Source organism: Alligator mississippiensis, chromosome 12, assembly GCF_030867095.1.
Source record: "Alligator mississippiensis isolate rAllMis1 chromosome 12, rAllMis1, whole genome shotgun sequence".
In the NCBI taxonomy this organism is placed as follows: Eukaryota; Metazoa; Chordata; order Crocodylia; family Alligatoridae; genus Alligator; species Alligator mississippiensis.
In genome coordinates this window covers 49,074,828-49,093,886 of record NC_081835.1, presented here as the reverse complement: position 1 = coordinate 49,093,886, position 19,059 = coordinate 49,074,828, and the positions used below count along the sequence as shown (strand labels likewise).

The 19,059-nt window shown below is 50.7% G+C and overlaps 2 protein-coding genes across 3 annotated transcripts; both read right to left on the bottom strand.

The window, feature by feature from the left end:
* Window positions 1–4,492: 4,492 nt before the first annotated feature.
* LOC102561551 (E3 ubiquitin-protein ligase RNF183) lies at window positions 4,493–7,055 on the bottom strand. Of its 2 annotated transcripts, none has more exons than XM_006268280.4 (2): window positions 6,785–7,055; window positions 4,493–5,717 (listed from the first exon to the last, which is right to left on the bottom strand). In XM_006268280.4, exon 2 carries the CDS (start codon window positions 5,623–5,625, stop codon window positions 5,062–5,064), a length of 564 nt encoding a protein of 187 aa, XP_006268342.1. In that variant the 5' UTR covers window positions 5,626–5,717; window positions 6,785–7,055; the 3' UTR covers window positions 4,493–5,061. The 2 variants fall into 2 exon arrangements, with proteins under 2 accessions (XP_006268342.1, XP_014458155.1); XM_014602669.3 differs by having other exon boundaries at window positions 6,669–7,054.
* Window positions 7,056–15,092: 8,037 nt separating this feature from the next.
* Window positions 15,093–15,737, bottom strand: LOC102561171 (E3 ubiquitin-protein ligase RNF183). Its single transcript, XM_019500944.1, has one exon. It carries the CDS (start codon window positions 15,735–15,737, stop codon window positions 15,093–15,095), a length of 645 nt encoding a protein of 214 aa, XP_019356489.1.
* Between the last annotated feature and the right edge of the window lie 3,322 nt (window positions 15,738–19,059).

Below are 19,059 nucleotides of genomic sequence, written 5' to 3'. Positions count from 1 at the left end.
TTCTGCTGCTGTGTTTTCTGAAGCCCGTTTCTTAGCATCGTTCTCGCCCTCAGGCTCCTAGGAGCCATTCCAGCAGTGACAGCAGGTCTGGAATGGTTTGGCATTTTGACAGTCAGCTTCTGGAGTCACGCGAAAATGGTTCTTCTACCTCAGAAAATGATACTGCTGAACATGGTGTGCGGGCCGGGGGCGAGCCGGGCCCATCTTTGTGCACGCGGGCGGTGGCCAGCAGCCCGGGCACGCGGGGCTGGAGAAAACCGTGGGGCGGTTTGGTACGCGCGAGGTAGAATTAGTCACAGAGGCGTAGTGGTTGATTGAAAAGATTATTTACTTACACCCAAGATGGTCGCGGTGTAGGCTGGACAGTTTTCCAGGTGCAGCTCCACTTGAGTTCTCGTTGGAGGACTCTGACAAACTCGGTTCTTTGGCCCCGGAGTGGTTTAGGCTCCGCGGGTTCGGCAATTCTTTCCTCACGGAGTAGCTGAATCTCCGTGGGTTTTGTTCGGTTCCCAGGTCCCCCGGAGCTGTTAAGACTCCGTGGGTTCGAAAATTGGGTTTATAGGAAAGGGATACGTCTTGGATTGCGCTCGGCGACAGGGAGAGGCCAGAGGCTGTTTAGACCTCTGTTGCCTGCTTAAGAAAGGCGCGTTGGGTCCGCAAGGGTCCACATCGCTTAGAGATCTTCACACAGCGCGAAGTCTCCTCCTCCTGGCGTTCGTTAAGTTCTCCGGTTTTCCTCTCTCTCCGACTTGGGCGGAAACTACCCAAGCCTTTTGTACGGCTAGCAAGCTCATAGCTAGCCGCCACGTGTGCCTACATTTAGAACCGGCCAATAATGTGGCGCGAATCTAAATACAAATGGCGGGAACTCCTTTCCACCGTACATCTCTGAGATGCAAAAGAAATGCACCATGCAAAGAAGCTGCAAATTGGCGGGAAATCCCCCGTTGCACCAAAGCTCTCTCCCGCAGCAGAGAACTCTACCGTGCAAGGGAACTGTAATTTAAACGGGAACATAATTTAGCGTTGCCAAAGCGCGCGCACACAACAAATCACAACTTTGGGTTGTGACACATGGAAGCCCATGTTCCATGTGCTACAGGTCAGTTTGAAAAGGTGGAGGATCATTTGTCTTCCCTATACAGAGCTGAGCTCAAACTATCTATTGTCCCAGATTCCTTAGGTACATTAGGACAGTGGTTCCCAACCTCAGGTCGCAACCCAAATGAGGGTTGCAGGGGCAATGTCACTGGCACTGCACACAAAAGACAAGCCACACCGCGTGCCGGGAAGCTCCCCCACCCCCAGGCTGCCACTACCGCCACACTCCACTCCCAGCAGCGGGTTGTTGGGAACCATTGCATATGGGTATTAAAACAAATGAAATGTATCGTATTCCCCTACCATTTCTGTGTTTCTGCTAAGAAAGGAGTTGGTTTCAGTTTTGTTTCTAGTGTCACTTTAGCTCTTGCTTTTGAAAGGACTCTTACTTTTTGTTTAAGCAGGAACCAGACACTAGCTCAGGGGTGCTCAACCTTTCTCTTCCTGAGGCCTCCCCTAGTATGTTGTAAAAACTCCATGGCCCATTGGTGCCACAACAACTGCCTGCCTCCCCAGCCCTGCACACAAAGCCCTGGGTGCAGTGGGCAGGGTTCAGTGGTGGAGAGCCTCGGTGCCCCACCCACCTGAGCAGTAGCAGCATGGAGCCTTGCCCGCCCGCCTGCAATGCTGCCCACAAGACATTGGCTGCAGGGTAGGGCCCGGGCCCACCACTGCCCCTTTCTCCATCTTGCCTCAGCCCCAGGGACCAAAGTGGTTCCTCCCTGCACTGGGCTAGGCTGGGCATAGCCCCTATAACCTGCTCGCAGCCTGCCGGGGCTGTGGACCCCTGGTTGAGAACCGCTGCAGTAGCTTATGCCTAGGCCTGTCCTCCCTTCTGTCTCAGCTGTGTCTCAGAGATAGGTATCAGGTCAGTTGCTGTCAAGACTGTCTTTCCTCTTCTCACCCACTGACTCCCAGCAGCAGCTTTGTGGGCTGGTACACATGGTGATGTTTCTGCCTTTGATGGTGAATGTGAGATAGGTTTGCTCATTTTCTCTTGTTCCATTTCCTACCTCTCCAATTACTGGGTTAAACTGGGATAGAACAGAGTTACAGCATGTGCAGATGCGCACACATTTTGAAATGTGCGTGTATCCCATCGCCTATGGGACTAAGTTTGAAAAACACCTCCAACGGAAAGAGAAGGCAGTTATGTTTCCTCCCAGGCATCTTGAGGGAATGGGCTAACTTCTTGCCTCTCTTGCCATTTGTAGCAGCTGAGGCTGTTGACAAGTTCTGGTTTCCCTAGCTCTTTGCTTCCTCCCCTTTGCTTGGTTGTGGGGTTCTCCAAGGTAATGTAGGTGGGTGATCAATAGGCAATGAGTACCCTTGTGTGCAGGCCCTATGGGTAGCAGGGGCATTACACTGGGAGTCAAATGCTGCACATAACTTGGCATTATATGGCTGTTTTTGACTCAAAATAGCCATGAGCTCATTCTGTACAGTCCTGGCTACAAACTCCAACTTAAGTGTGTGTGTGTTCCCCCCTGAGATGTACTTACTCTTTGAAGATCCAGCTCTACTGAGCATCTAGTTTTTGGTTTCAGTAACTTCAGCCTGACCCCTCCAGACACTCGGCTGAGTTTCCTGCTGCAGCTCACCCCTGTCCTGCCTCAGTGACCAAACTATATTGCACTTTGAATTGATTCAATTTACAGCTATCACAAAACCATGCTGAGCAGCTGAGGTCAAGAACTGGTATTGTAAGAGCCTGAGGCACAACTGAACTCTACTACTCATGTACAACTGTCATTCTCTGTCTGTGCTGACCAGCATTTCTAGGTGCACACTAGCAACCAGGACTAGCAGTAATATCCATCAATATGATGTCACTGCAGCCACTTGACTTTCTTAAGATGCATGCTTGTTTCCCCTCCCCCTTGGACTTGCACTCCATCCAGGAGACAACTCTGGAAGTGATGAGGGGTGAATGCAGCAGGGGGAGGGAGGAAATGAGCCCTGCCAACATGGACCAGAAGTTCCTGCTCTGATGCAAACCAAAGGGCTTGTGGGGGAGAGCCTGCAGGAAGAAGACAGCAGTACCACGAGACTGAGCCCCTGGGCCTTCCTTGATGGACAAACCCTATTAAAATGGATCCCTTTACCTCTGATTTTGGCAGCTGAATGCCAGTGTTGTAAATATGTTCTTATCTCTGGGACTCAACAAATAAGGTATAGATACGAACCTGCTGCCCCGACAGCTGAAATCGGTGAAACACTGCTGCTGTTTGGCACTGCCTAGTAACCTTCTCTACCAATTTAGAGAATTCACATAGCTGATGCACAATGATGAACATAGCTATCTCCCTGGCATTTGACCAGTAGTAACCACAGCTACTCTTGCAAAGTGTTAATCTCCAGTGGCTGCCTAAATATTGCTGAGAATCATCTTCCCTGTATTGCTTGTAGCAGAAGCATCACTGGACCATGTGTGAGGGCTGATTTGCCAAGAATCATTGTCAGCTCTTTGAAGGTCTCCCGTCCACATTACAGCAAGGCCCAGTACTGATGAAAGCAGCAAAGAGCAAGGCCTAAGGCTGAGAGAGCAAGCTTTAAAAAGCCTCTCGGGCTGTGTTGATACAGAGCACTCCTGGGGATTAGCACAATTATCCACAGGACAGTAACATGCAATCTCAGCCAGCTGTAAGCCAGGTAAACAATGAGGAGTACTGTCACTGCTGCCAGGCACATCAAGGTGCTGAATGGGGGCTGCAAAGGAATTGTGTTTCAGTGCAAAGCAGGGGAGTTAAAGCACTACCTTCTCTCACCATGTCCCTTGGAGCAGCTGTAAGCAGAGCCCAAAGGTCTGACCCACTAATGAGACAAAGAGGCAGCACAAAGCTACTACTGCCTTCTCTATTAAACCAGGAGGGATCCGTATTTGCCCAGTGGAAATAAAGCAGGTCACAGTTACTGCAGTGCCTCTAGGGAAGACCAGTTCAGCAGTGAGAGCAGAGGAGGAGCTGAACCCTGCCTGAGGCATCAAATGTGTTTGATATTATCCAGTAGCACCCAGAAGTGCAGTAATTAGCACAATAGGGTCGTTTCAGGGTCTTTGCTGCAAGTAGGAGATCTGATTATACAGCTGGTAGAAATAGCTCAGGCACTGCCTCTACCTCCCTGCACCCCCTCCAGGATATTTGCCACAATAGATGGTGTCAGCCTGTAGAGTAAATCAGTCATCCCACACAAAGGCCCCATGGGATCTGCCACTGGGGACCTAATGATTTGAATCCCACTCGAGCAGTGGTTCTGCTCAAGACATCCCTTGCTAGATTCAAGATCCTCTCAGAAAATGCCATCTCTTAGTTTTCTCTTGATTTTAGCTTACAGAAAAATATTAGAGCAATTCTTCTGTTGCAAGGAACTCAGAAAGACCACAACGTCAGGATGTTTTTAACACTATGGATTCCTGTTTGAAATCTCTGTTTTTATCGTCTGAATCAAGTTTGCATACCTATCAGTGCTAACATTATCTGGCACCTAGTGACATCCTTGAAAGAATCTCAAGGCACCCTGGTTGAGAATCACTGCACTAGAGCCTCTGGAAATCTTCATTGTGCATTAAAGAGCTGGTTCTTTCCTCCTTGGCTGATGTTCTCTTCTCATGGTCTTAGCCACCCGTTGTTAAGTTTGTTATTCCTTGTGACTGGAAGCAGGTGAAGAGCAGGTGTTTAATATGAGCCAGCCACAGGGACTATTCCAGCAACCACCTCTGTCCCCACTATGGTGCTTTCTGCACATAGTACCTGGAAGGCTCTGCCAGGGCCTCACCATGTAGCTCATGACTGGAGTTATCACAGAAAAGGAATCAGGTAAAGCCCATTAGCCAGAGCCTGTCAGGATGATGCTGGAGAGGGTAGACAGCTTCCTCTGCCCATAGCTGATGCCTAGCAGCAGAGGTCTTCTGTAGTCAGCGAGCAGATATCTGGGTTCCAGGACCCATTGCTTGGCAAGTCCTCAGCCTACACCCCACAGAAACTGCTTGGTCCAGAAGATGGAGAAGATGAGCAGCAGCGTCACGCTGAGGATGATGGCCATCACATAGGCAAAGATGCGGAACTGGGGGTTACGGAGACGCTCCCGCAGTGTGGATTGGCTAGGGAGAGGGGAAGCCTGGGAGTTACCCACCCTGGACCCCAGTCCCGGTCCTGGCTCTGTCCCCAGGTTGAGGGTGTACACGCGGGGCTGGCGCAGGAAGTAGCGTGACTTCCGTTCATCCTTCAGGCACAGCTGCCTCCCCTCTAGGATGATGTGGTTGGGCTCCAGCCTGAGCAACCGCAGGACAGCAGCATTGGTGGGCAGTTCGGTGACAGGCTGGTCGGAGGGCAACACTGTGGGGTGGCGGCACAGTGGGCATTGTAGCCGGTTCCGGATAGGGGACACCAGGCTTAGATGTGCCAGGCACTCGATGCAGAAGGAGTGGTGGCATTGCAGCAGCTTCGGGGTGCGGAAGGTGTTGTTGTAGGGGTTCCAGCACACCGGGCAGTCTGCCTCCGGCTCATGGCTCAGCCCTTCGGCCATGGTCTCAGTGGGGCAATGTGATGCCCTGCTCTGCGGTTGTAGCAAGTCCCATTTGGTGAAGAGACTGCAGGGAAGATGATTCCACCAGCTGCCTGGAACAACACAAAAAAGCCAGTGAACAATGCACCCCAGGGAGCTGCACTTGAGCCCACTCCAAGCCCAAAGCAGGATCCATGGCTATCCTGCATGGCAACGGGACCAGGGGTTCACTGATGTGACTGGTGCTGATTATCACAACGCTTTACCAAAGAGTAACTGCCACATGGTCTCTGGGGAGGGGAGGTGGGGGGGCCGAATGCAGGAATAGAAAATCTCTGCTAGTCACATGCTAATGCTCCCAGCAGCAGAGCCCCAGGAGAGAGCAAGCAGCCCTCAGCTAGGCCACACAGGGTTGAACATTAAAAGCAGGCTCATAACTAGATTGTAAACTTAACAGCAGAGAGACGCTGCATTCGCTCTGTTTTGATGACAGAAGTCCCACAAAGAGGCAGAAGCAAAAGCCCCTAGTTATGCCATTGTATGTGGCTTCCCCCTGGCTCCCACAAGAAACTCAAGCACATGACAAGCACAACTGCCCAGCTGATTGTGAACTTGGTGGCCAGCTGTCCATGGACCTTAAAGCTGGCTCTGATACAACCTGCCCACAACCTACAAACACAGTCACTATTGCAGGATCAGATACTTGGGAAGAGGTTCAGAGCAAGAGATTACCAGACTGGGGAGTTCCCTTAACAAATGCTGCCTGATTCCCTCTATCCAAGTGTGTTGCTTTGGAAGCATTCAGAGGGAGGGTCCGAAAAGCACTCGGCTCCAGGTGACAGCACAGAGAGAAGAACAGCCCCAGTAAGCAGGGGTCTGCTGGACTGCCATGCCACAGTAGACTTGGGGTGTGACCGTGCCCACCTTTCCACCCCCCAGCCAGCTGCAGCCCGCGTCCCTGCCTCTGAAAGAACAAAGAGCGATACTCTGCGCCTGGCTGGGACGAGCTGGGAGCAGGCAGCTCCCAGCTGCCTGGGAAAGGAAGGGCTGTGGAGTAGACTTACTTTCTTGATGGGGCTCTGGTGTTAAAGGCAAATGCTGTCAGCCTCGCAATCCCCTCAAGGGCCAGATGATGTAGCAGGGCTGGTCGCCTGCCCCACGGGAAGGCTAGAAAGCAAACCTTGCACAATGCTCCTTGGCCTTCCTGCTTCTTTCCCTTCTGCCTCTTCCTCCTCCTCCTCCTCCTCCCTCGCTGTCTGTTGCAGACAGACACCATTACTCAGCGCCGGGCAGGACCAGAGTTCACCTTGACAAACAGGTTCCTAATGGCCACACCAGAGCTGAGCACGCGGGAGACAGCACGTCCATGAGTGAAGCGGCCCTGAGAAGCTGCGCCGGGGAGGGGCTCCCTGCCTGTCTTGGGGACAGTGCCCTCCTCCTGGGCGGCTGCAGCTGATTTCCCCGGGAGCAGCACAGGAGTTGGCAGACGGGTGTTGTTTACTGAAGCATCAGACACCTGAGAGAGGAGCAGGTGGGGGAAGGTAGATGAACCCTACCCCAGCTAATGAGGCAGAGTAGACCATGTTCATCAGCTTCCCCAACTCCTGGCAGCCCCTGGGGAGACAGTAGGTTGTAGAAAGCTGACAGGCTGTTAAAAGCATGAGAAGAAACAGGCTGACTGGTCAGCCATGACTGAACGCTGTTCCTTCCTGAGGGACACTGAGCCCCCCGTATAAAAGGAAGCTGGTTTTGACTGGATAGGTGTCCAGCTCACAGAGAGCCACCATGAATGGATACCTCCACAGAGAAGGGAGGCAGGGACGGAGCCATCTAGGCCACAAGGACAAAACACCCTCCTGTCCCAGGGCCAGGCAAAGTCTCACCTGTGCCACAGCACTGACCAGCCCCACTGCTGCCCATCTTTCTCCTTTTCTGTGGCTCAGTAGAGGCCTGTCAGGCTCAGTGGCAAGACAGCGGCTGGGGAAGTCTCCTCAGCTTACCCTGTGATGCTGGGCAGGGCACGGGACACACAGAAGCTGCCCATTTTCACCCCTGGACTCAGCTGGGGCAACATCCGAGTGACACACTGGTCTGTACATCTGGCATAAGTTCTCTGCCCTTCACCCCCCCCGTAGTTGAGCACCGCGGGGGGTATCTGTCTTTGCAGGCTTGCCAGGCCTGTCTTCAAACACTACCATGCAGAAGCACAGTATCAAGGGCATAAGAGCATATCCCAGTGCAAGGAAGGTTGGGGAGCATAGCAAGAGTCCTGCCTGGTTAGACAGGGAGCTCTTTAATGATTTAGGATTTAAAAAAATTAAGACTCAACCATATTTCTAAGGATGAACATGAGAGTTCAATACTTGTATAGGGCAGCGTTGTGGGACCTTTGGCTGTTTTAGAGCTCCCTCTCCTCCCAGAAGAGGTGGGTGCCAACTTCTCTGCCCCCCTCCTTCCAGTCCTATCCTTCCACTACACCTGCCAGGTTGCAGGGAAATCCTGACAGGAACAGAAGATGGGGACACCCCCCTCGTCTCCAGGTGCCACAGGGCTGTGATACCCCATGCAGGTCCACCAGGTGCAGCACTCATACTGTGAGTAGATGGATGTTGTAGTGCAGGGCTGCAGCCCCTGGGGATGATAGAAGAGCAAAAAGGCTCTTTCCACATAGGTGGGTCTCATCTTTCTGGATCTGGCCCAGGCCAGGTTTCTTATCCATCTGTCTGCTTGTTTCCAGCTCCAGAGGGTCTGTTCTCACCTGACCTCCATGCCTGATACAATCCTAGTGGGAGCCCTGGAAGCACATCCATCCAAACAAGAGGTAAGTTCCTGGGCACTCCTGCTCCTATCACTTAATGACCAAGCCTGCCTGACTTTGCAATCCCCCAACAAACCCTCTCTTCCAGGACAAGGTTCCTTGGGTGAATCTGATATCTTTTATTAGACCAACCCAAATAGTTGGAAAATAATTATTAAGCAAGCTTTCGGGTTCAAAAAACCCTTCGTCAGGCTAAGGAAGTTTCAGCAGTTGGTGTGTGCTCTTCCTGGATGGAATGAAAAGTAAACAAGCCAGGGGCTGGGCTGGGCTGCATACAAGATTGCTAGACTTTAGGAAAGCTGATCTCAATCAACTCAGGCGATTAGTCAAGGAAGCACTGCAGAGTAGGAGTTTTGAAGGGATGGGAGCCCAAGAAGGGTGGCTGTGCCTTAAGGAAACGATCCTTCAGGCACAAAGCAAGACGATCCCCATGCGGGGTAAAAGAGGGAAAGGGGCCAGGAGGCTTCCCTGGCTGACCAGAGAAATCCAGGGCAGCCTAAGGGCCAAAAGGGGAGCACATAAAAAGTGGAAACGGGGAGAGATCACCAAAGACTAATATACCTCCTCTGCTCGTGCTTGTAGGGATGCAGTTAGACGGGCCAAAGCTACCATGGAGCTGAGGATGACATTCCAAGTAAAGGACAACAAGAAATTGTTTTTTAGATATATAGGGAGTAAAAGGAAGGCCCAGGGAGGAATAGGACCCCTAACTAAATGGGCAGAAACAATTGGTGACGGACAGGGGGGACAAGGCTGAACTCCTCAACGAGTTCTTTGCCTCAGTGTTCCTAAGCGAGGGGCACAACAAGTCTCTCACTGGGGTTGTAGAGAGGCAGCAGCAAGGCGCCAGACTTCCATACGTAGATCCTGAGATGGTGCACAGTCACTTGGAGGAACTGGATGCCTTTAAATCGGCAGGCCCGGATGGGCTCCATCCGAGGGTGCTGAAGGCACTGGCCGACATCATTGCAGAGCCACTGGCGGGAATATTCGAACGCTCGTGGCGCACGGGCCAAGTCCCGGAGGACTGGAAAAGGGCCAATGTGGTCCCCATTTTCAAGAAGGGGAGGAAGGAGGACCCGGGCAACTATAGGCCAGTCAGTCTCGCCTCCATCCTTGGCAAAGTCTTTGAAAAAATTATCAAGGCTCACATATGCGAGAGCCCGGCAGGACAAATTATGCTGAGGGGAAACCAGCACGGGTTTGTGGCGGGCAGATCGTGCCTGACCAATCTAGTCTCTTTCTATGACCAGGTTACGAAACACCTGGACACAGGAGGAGGGGTGGATGTCGTATACTTAGACTTCGGGAAGGCCTTCGATACGGTATCCCACCCCATACTGGTGAACAAGTTAAGAGGCTGTGATGTGGATGACTACACAGTCCGGTGGGTGGCGAATTGGCTGGAGGGTCGCACCCAGAGAGTCATAGTGGATGGGTCAGCTTCGACCTGGAAGGGTGTGGGCAGTGGGGTCCCGCAGGGCTCGGTCCTTGGACTGATACTCTTTAATGTCTTCATCAGCGACTTGGACGAGGGAGTCAAATGTACTCTGTCCAAGTTTGCAGATGACACAAAGCTATGGGGAGATGTGGACACGCCGGAGGGCAGGGAACAGCTGCGAGCAGACCTGGACAGGTTGGACAAGTGGGCAGAAAACAACAGGATGCAGTTCAACAAGGAGAAATGCAAAGTGCTGCACCTAGGGAGGAAAAATGTCCAGCACACCTACAGCCTAGGGAATGACCTGCTGGGTGGCACAGAGGTGGAAAGGGATCTTGGAGTCCTAGTGGACTCCAAGATGAACATGAGTCGGCAGTGTGACGAAGCCATCAGAAAAGCCAATGGCACTTTATCGTGCATCAGCAGATGCATGATGAATAGGTCCAAGGAGGTGATACTTCCCCTCTATCGGGAGCTGGTCAGACCACAGTTGGAGTACTGCATGCAATTCTGGGCGCCGCATTTCAAGAAGGATGCGGATAACCTGGAAAGGGTCCAGAGAAGGGCCACTCGTATGGTCAAGGGCCTGCAGACCAAGCCCTACGAGGAGAGACTAGAGAAACTGGACCTTTTCAGCCTCTGTAAGAGAAGGTTGAGAGGCGACCTTGTGGCTGCCTATAAGTTCATCACAGGGGCACAGAAGGGAATTGGTGAGTATTTATTCACCAAGGCACCCCCGGGAGTTACAAGAAACAATGGCCACAAGCTAGCAGAGAGCAGATTTAGATTGGACATTAGGAGGAACTTCTTCACAGTTCGAGTGGCCAAGGTCTGGAACGGGCTCCCAAGGGAGGTGGTGCTCTCCCCTACCCTGGGGGTCTTCAAGAGGAGGTTGGATATGCATCTAGCTGGGGTCATCTAGACCCAGCACTCTTTCCTGCTTATGCAGGGGGTCAGACTCGATGATCTATTGAAGTCCCTTCCGACCCTAACATCTATGAATCTATGAATCTATGAAAGATAGGTAGTCAGTGAAAATGTAGACTGAGGAGTCAATGGGTGAGAGACAGGCTGGAGAGGGGGGCAGAAGAGAGAGAAGGGGGATGAAAGTGGAGAGATACCTGGGGAGTCAGATGTCAGGCAGGTATAACGTGTCATAAATCCAATGTCTATATTTAGTCCATGATTTTTAGTATCTAGAAGGTTGATGAAGTGGAGTTCATAGGCTCGTCTCTGGGAAGTGTTTTGTAGGTTTCCTTTGAGGATCAGGACTGAGAGATTGGAGAGAGAGGGGTTTTCTTGTGAGAAATGTGCCCCCACAGGTAATTGGGTATTTCTGTTTTTGATGGATTTCCGGTGTGCGTACATTCTGGTGCGCAGTTGTTGTTTGGTCTCTCCTATGTATTTTCCATCAGGGCATTTGGTGCATTGGATGAGGTATATTACATTTCTGGAGGTGCAGCTGTAAGATCTGGGATGCTGATGGCTCTGTTGTGGGGTGTAGTAATAGTGGGGGTGGTGGAGATGTGTTGGCAGGTTTTGCATTTCTTGTCCTGGCACGGTCTGGATCCTTTCGGTGTGTTCTGGGGTTGAGGAAGTTTGCTTCTGGTGATGAGGTTGGCGAGGTTCAGTGCTTGTTTGAAGGCTAGGATGGGTGGCTCTGAGAAGATCTTTTTAAGAATAGGGTCTCTTTCTAGTATGGGTTGCAATTGTTTGAGGATTTTCTGTACGGGCTCAAGAGAGGGGTGATACATCATAATCAGCGGTGTGCGATTTGTGGGGGGTTTTCTTCTGTACTGCAGCAGTTCTTCACGTGGTATCCAGGTGGCTCTTTCAAACATGCAATCTATCTCTCTGGAGGAGTGTCTTTGCTGGGTGAAAGCCTTTTTAAGATTGGTGAGGTGGCAATCCCAGGTGTTCTCAGTGCAAATTCGGTGGCATCTGAGTGCTTGACTATATATCACAGTTTTTTTGGTGTGTTTAGGGTGATTGCTGGTTCTGTGCAGATATGTACATTGGTCTGTGGGTTTTTTTGTATAACGTGGTCTGTATTTTATCATTCTGGATACTGATCATCATGTCTAAAAAGGAGATGTTGGTGCTGGAGTATTCTAGAGAAAGTTGGATGGAGGGATGGTGACTGTTGAATTTCTGATGGAACTCAATCAGAGATTGTAGGTTTTCAGTCCAAATGATGAAGATGTCATTGATATATCTTAAGTATAGCAAAGGTTTGATGGTGCAGTTCTTGAGGAAGTCTTTTTCCAGGTGGCTTATAAAAAGGTTGGCATACTGTGGGGCCATTTTAATGCCCATAGCTGTTCCCATCATCTGGAGGAAGTGTTGATTATTAAAAGTGAAATTGTTGTGTGTGAGGATGAAGTGTATAAGGTCAGTAATATCTTTGGGTCTGTATTCTGAGTTGTAATCTTGTTCCTGTAGATATGTAAGGCAGGCTTGGATGCCAACCTGGTGTGAGATGTTGGTATATAGGCTGGTAACATCCATGGTGGCTAGGAGTGTGTTGCTGGGAAGGTGGTCTATGTTTTTAAGTTTCTGTAGAAACTTCCAGGAAGCGCTTGGCTGGAGGGACCCCCTAAGAACATATTCATAGCCGAGATCCTCTTGCTGAGAGTCTGGTATCACCCTGGTCTCTAGAGTAAACATGCAACGGATCCACTAGAATAGTCTGGAGCTCAATCCCAAAGGCATCCCAGCTCCGAAGGGTTCAACTCCATTATCACTAGCACGTGTCAAGTCTTGTCCATGACTCTCCTCATTTGATTAATTTCCTTGTGTGCATGGCTCTGGAGTAAGCTGGTAGCAGCATGTTATAGTAGCTGTTGTCCTGGGAACGAGGCCACAGCACAAGAGGAGGCTGGGACACGTGGTGTATGGGCAGGGCCGGCAAGAGAAGATGATTGATTTAGGACTGTTTGCAGTCTGCCTTAAATGAGCTCAGACAAGGTTCTTGTGTTTTATGCTCCATGGCTAAAATACTTGGATCCTCTGGTGGCAGGGCCCCTCATGGGGGCAGATGGCATGGGGAGGCAGGAGCTTGTGATTCAAATTAGATAAGTACAAGTTAAGGCAAGGGACTGAAGAGGGGAAGGAAGCGTCCTCTGCACACTGGGTCTTTCCAGCCATCTCCCACACTGATGCTTTGTGCTGTCTCCGTTCTCCCCAGCACTGCAGTTGAATGTGCTGCTTGGGTATCATTTTACAAGAGGCCAAAGGCAGCTGACAGGCAATCTCCTATCCCTGATTTTAAGCTCAGGGTAAGATGTTAGGCCCCTTGGCCCAGTGTTTAAATGCTCAGGCCTGGGCCCCTCTCCTGGCATTCTGACCTTGGCCAAGGTCTGGATTACATCAGAAAGTTGCTCTGTTTTAGTGCAAACCATTTTTAAACCCCTTTTGTTTCATTGGTACAAACTGCCGATTCATTCCCACTTAGCCTCAGTCATTTGGCAATCAGCTTAAGTTAAACTGAAATAAGCCCAGCAGCCTCCAGCACAGTCTCTGGCATCAGTTTAATTAAATAGTTTTTGAATCACTCCTGACTCTGTGGAGACCACCATCTGTTGTCCATACTTTTGGGTCCTTCTCCTCTTCAGTGCCCAACCCAAGATCTGCTTTTTCTAAGATGCTAACACCTGCCTCCTTAGATTATGATGTGGAAATGTGGGCACAAATCCCTTTTGGCCCAAGTTTCCCTATTTTTCAAATGATCCAGCTTGTAGGAGCAGCTGTGTGGAGTTAGTCATGAATACATGCGTGCTGCGTGTTATCATCAGTAATGCTTAGCCAGGGAATTGAAATAACTCTGCTCCAATATCTATAGATTCAAGGCCACACACAATGGGGACATTTTAAAGGCCTCAGAAAGGGCCAATAAAAGAAGACTCCATGGAACAAAAAGTCTTTGGGCTGAACTTCTTTCAGAAAACTGCAAGGTGTTACTGTTGACAGGGCTTCTCAGTGCTTGTCTCTGTCTGGCGATCTCTGTAGCTTGTAAAGAATAATGCACACTACTCCTGTGGGCTTCCAGGGACAGGAACTGTTTCTTTATTAGGAGTTGTACAGCCCTCAGACCATGGGCTTGGGTCCATGGCTGGGACTCCCAGGTACTACCGCAATACAAGAAAGAAATAAAAATATCATTAGTCAGTCATGGTGTGTCTAAGGTTACTGTCACTATGTGTTAGCACTGGAGGGCACCTGGCCATTCCCAGAACCACTTAAGTAGCCTCCCCTCTCCAGTGCCTCTCATCCAAGGCTGTGGCTAAGGAAACCTCATGGTTACAGGAAGAGCACAGGAACAAACACTGCTGTTGTCCCAGCCACCATCCTAGAGAAGCACTGCTTGTCCTGAGCTAAGTGTTGCCCCCACATTGTTCCAGAGTGCAGGCTACCTGAGTCCCTTGGATTCAAAACCCCATGTTTCATGTCAGGCTCCTCTCTCCTGCAGATGTCTTTCTATTGTCCTCATTTTTCCCTAAGGTCCTTTCCCCTCTCTGATCATCTGCCCCAATGCTGACTCTCTCCTTGGGCCATATCCCTGTAGCAGAGACAGACTATCTGGTAGCCATGGCAGCTGCCTACCAAACAGAGGTGTAAGGTGCTTGACCTCATCTATCTGTGTACACAGGGGGTATCTGCTTGGCTGGAGGAGAGGAGATCTGAGTGCTCAGAGATACTGGTCCTGTGGCACTGTTGAAACTCAGGAGTGGTGAATCAGACAGGGAGGAAGCGGGGCTAACAAGGCCACCTCCACAGCCATCCAGAGGACTCAGAGCACTCCCTACAGGCTGTGACCTTGCAGGTAGGAGTAGCAGAGGGCAGCATGCTCACTGGCCCCATGGCCCAGCCAGGCTGGCAACCACAGGCTTTGCAGTCCTAGCCCAGCACTTCAGCCCCACCACTGTGCTATATCCCTCAGAGGATGAGAGCTCAGACTGAATGAAGGGAAAGCTGGGCCCAGGCCATAACCCTCAACAAGTGCAGATGCAGTGATGACTCCAAACTTGGCACCTGGCTCGATCTCAATCTCATAACAGCCTCAGCCGCTCCCCACCAGACCCAGCTGCACATAACAATGTGGAATGAGGCTGAATGGCCTGACTCCTTCCTCCTGCAGAACAATGACTCAGCTGTGAGAAAGGGGCACATCCTGAACAGGTTTTTGCCCAGAGCCAGCCCTGCTCCTCTCAGCTTCCTGGTGGCAGACACTCAGGGGGAGCTGTCGGTTGCCACAAGTGGGCTGAGAGCTGTCATGTTGTGACTGGCTCTGCTGGAAGGAGGCAGAATGAAGAACAGGGTGGAGCTGATGATGAGGGTGACTGTGACCATGACTGCCACCACCAAGAGAGTGCGGCACAAAGGTTTGTCCAAGCAGCTCCAGCGGCTCCACTGATCCTCCTGGTGCAGCTGGTTCTCTTGCCATGGTGGGCGGCCCACGTCCAAGCTGTGGCTGATATTGCTCATGAAGATCTGTGGCACCACAGTCCCATGGGAGACCTCAGGCAGTTGCTTGAGCCAGAGCCTGCCCTTGCTGCGGCTGAAGTGGATGCTGCAGGTCCTATTCATGCCTTTTGGAAGGCAAGATAGGATGGCAAGGTTGTTGTCTAGCTTGGGAGGCCCGCTGTCCGGGAGCCTGGTGTAGGACCGGCACATGGGGCATTGGATAGTGTCTGGCAGCTGGGACTTGACGTTGATACGGGCCAGGCACTCCAGGCAGAAGGTGTGTTGGCACTGCAGCACCTTGGGGGCATGGAAGGCATTGTTGTATTGGCTGTAGCAGATGGCACACTCCATCTCCAGGGCCAGCTCCTCCTGGGAGTCCAGTGCAGCAGGTCCTTGCAGCGGTGCAAGCATTCAGGTTGACACCCTAAAATGGGCACCAAGCAGACCCTGAAAATAACAGCTGCAAGCTTAGAACCCACTTTGTGCCACAACCTGACCTCAGCCATGGGCTTTGCAAAGTGGGGGTGGTGCAGGAGCTACTTGCAAACTCTCCCCCTGCAGGGGCTACTTGCAAAAGAGCCAATGCAAGGACAGCTGGCTCTAGGGAAATCTCAGCCCACATGGATGGATGGGCAGGGGTGTGTGTGTGTGTGTGTGTGTGTGTGTGTGTGTGTGTGTGTGTGTGTGTGTGTGTGTGAGAGCCTACTGAGGCAAGAGGTACAGCTCCCTCTCCACCAGGGTTTAAATTACAGGGAGCTTGGAGGGGCTGAGCACCCCCCCCTCTCCTCCCATAAGAGACAAGAGCCCCCCTATAAGAGATGAGAGCCCCCTCCCCCCACGGGTCAGTCAGCACCCCTTTGCCTCCCACAACAGCCTAAAGCCCATGCACCACTGCACACAACCCCAGCCTGCCCCACACCTTTCTAAGCATCACAGGCAGCAGTGGCGGTGGCTTCTTCTGGCTGCCACTGCCACCGGTCCCAGCCCCATGGGACTGGTGAGGACCCACGCACACAGCCCCAATCCCAGCCAACTTTTTTTCCAAAAGTAGAAGTGTAATTCAAACCCTGGTTGCACCCCTTCACAAGCCTGCAAATATTTGTATGGGCTGGTTTGGATAGGAGTGGCCCTGTCCTGAGCTGGGATTTGGACCAGTCAGCCTCCTGGGTTCCCTTCCAGGCCTACCTTTGTGGCATTGTCAGCCACAAATTCCAGCCCATGAGCATGATCCCAAAGCAATCAGGTCAACAAAAACTCATTGACCTTCCAGTGTTGTCGAGAGCTGCCTGGGCAGGGTCTACAACTGACCAACTGAGCCCCTTTGTTGGGTTATTTTTAGGGCTGTGCAAAATTTCGCCAGATGTTTTGTTTCAAAGCTGTTTCAATGCGTTTCAAGCTTGAAACAGCAAAATTGAAATGAAACAAAAGCCTTCAAAACAGCTCCGAAACAAAACAAGGGCACTTGAGACATTTTGAAACTTTCTAAACATTTTGAGTTTTGAAGCCCAGCTTGCTTGGCTTCAGTGCTGGTCCCAGCTGGCAGCGGGAGCCTCCTGTCATCTGGCACGCAGATCGGGGCACTGCACCCCCTGGGAGGAGTCTGGCGCAGCCCTGCAACCCTTCTAGGGGTGCAGGCCCCCAGATCTGCATGCTGGATGACAGGAGGCTGCTGCTGCCGGCAAGTGTCACAAGTTTTGCTTTGAACAGCTTGAGGTGCAGTTTTCCAGAAACCTCTTCACCTATCTTCTTGAAACTTGGCAGACTTCATGCCCTCAGAAGGGGCTACCATCGCTGCAAGTTTCATCTGAATCAGGCAAGAAATTACAAAGTTTTAGGCATTTTCATGCTTCCCCATTATAGCCTATGGGCAAAACATCGAAACAGCAAAACAGTTAAGACGAAACGAAACGGAACAGTGCTTTTGAAATGAAATGAAACTCAAAATGAAACATTGTCCCATCAAAATGGCAAAATAGAAGTTGAAATGAAACGGGGCTGTTTTGCACAGCCATAGTTATTTTTTATTGACTACCTCTTGTCCTCTCCCCAGTACCTGCTGTGGTCTCTGCTACCCCCTCCCTGGCTGGGGAATACTTTCACTCATACTCATAAGAGAATATTGGCAGACAGCAGTTTCTACACCTCTAGGAACAAAATTGAATTGAATGTGACCCACTGAATTTATTTCAGCCTTATTTGACCATCTCTAGTCTTGACTGTATACAGTCAGGTAGGATAGAGCAGTGGATATATCTAGGAATTATATATAATAATTATCAAGAGCTCATCCTGCTCATGATGCTTTAAATTTACAAGGATGCATTTAATTTCACATGGTTTGAGGGCAGGAGTCATCCAGTTCATGGACAGCACCTACTATGCTCTCACCCATGACTGGGGTTCAAATTAATAAATATTATACCAGAGTGGGTTTTATGGAAAATACTGTTTGCTTCTACTGCTTAATAGTAAACTTTGCCGAGGCAGGCTGCATAGCACACACTGTGTTGTGATGGTGGGACAGTTCTCAAGGCTGTAGCTACAGATTGCTAATGGCATTTAGGACACCAGTGCAGGTTTTCTGATGACAGCTGAAGCACATTGTGTAGTGGATCATGTTAAAAATGCTGTGCAAGACAATATTTAGAGGGAAAAGCTAATTAAGTATTATGGTGACAACTACATGTGTCCCTCTAACCTCTCCCAGTTCAGTTCATGGACTTGATGTCAGTGAACTGAATAAGCTTCAACAGCCTCCTCTTTCTTGCTCAGTATCTGTTTGTCCCTTGATTTGGCTCTAGAAAGCAAAGAGAATTGTTCACATCTTACCTGAGTGAGGCCCAGATGATGCACAATCCAAGCAGAGATTCCTCATGCTGGGGAGAGAGAAGAAATCCAGGTTTATCTGCTTCCTTTTAACTTGCTGAAGTCAGCAGCCTTCAGTAAGAGAAAAGCTGGTTTGCCAGGGAGGAGAAAGCTTTGCTGTAGGAAGTAAGGCATGCAAAGCAGCCCATTTACATGGGCTACCAACTTTGGCACAGCTGGCAGAGATGACAGGTTAAAGCTGCACTATGCATTGTGAACCTGTAGATCTGAAGGAAGCTCTAGCCACAAGCAAGGAGAGTGGGGGGACAGACCTCCATCATGGCAGGGGTGAGGAGGAAGCATTCACTTGGTTCTTTCTGTAGGCATTGGCTAATAGTCTTAAACATGCAGCTAAACTGAGGGGGTGCAAAATGCGGCCCACCAGACCATCCTATCTGGACCACGGGGCCCCTAAAAATTTGGGAAATTAGTATTTATCTGCCCCTGGCTGCCTGTCATGTGGCCCTCAATGGCTTGCCAAAACTCAGTAAGCGGTTCTCCACCCAAAATAATTGCCTGCCCCTGAGTTAAACTGGTGCCACAGCAGGTGGCAAAGGTCACTGAGTGATGGCACAAACAATCCAGGCAGAAGCACTTTGCCCATTGCTGAGATATGGCTGCCTCTACAGGGAAACAGCAGTTCATGGCAGGAGATGATCATTGCCCAGATTGCAGGGGGAGGTTCAACCCTGATGTGCATGGCTGGAGTGTTCAGCTGTCACACAAAGGATAAGGGAGTGTCAATGGGGACACGTGCTTTTGGCCTGTGTTGTTTCTGATGTAAAGGATAGCACCCCTAAGGTACTGTTCCCCTCACGCCCTGGTGGCTCAAAAGCTACTGTAAGACATCTTGCCCAACAAGCCAACT

Coding starts and splice junctions, on each gene's coding strand:
- LOC102561551 (XM_006268280.4), bottom strand. CDS start 5,625: ATGGCCGAAGGGCTGAGCCATGAGCCGGAGGCAGACTGCCCGGTGTGC.
- LOC102561171 (XM_019500944.1), bottom strand. CDS start 15,737: ATGCTTGCACCGCTGCAAGGACCTGCTGCACTGGACTCCCAGGAGGAG.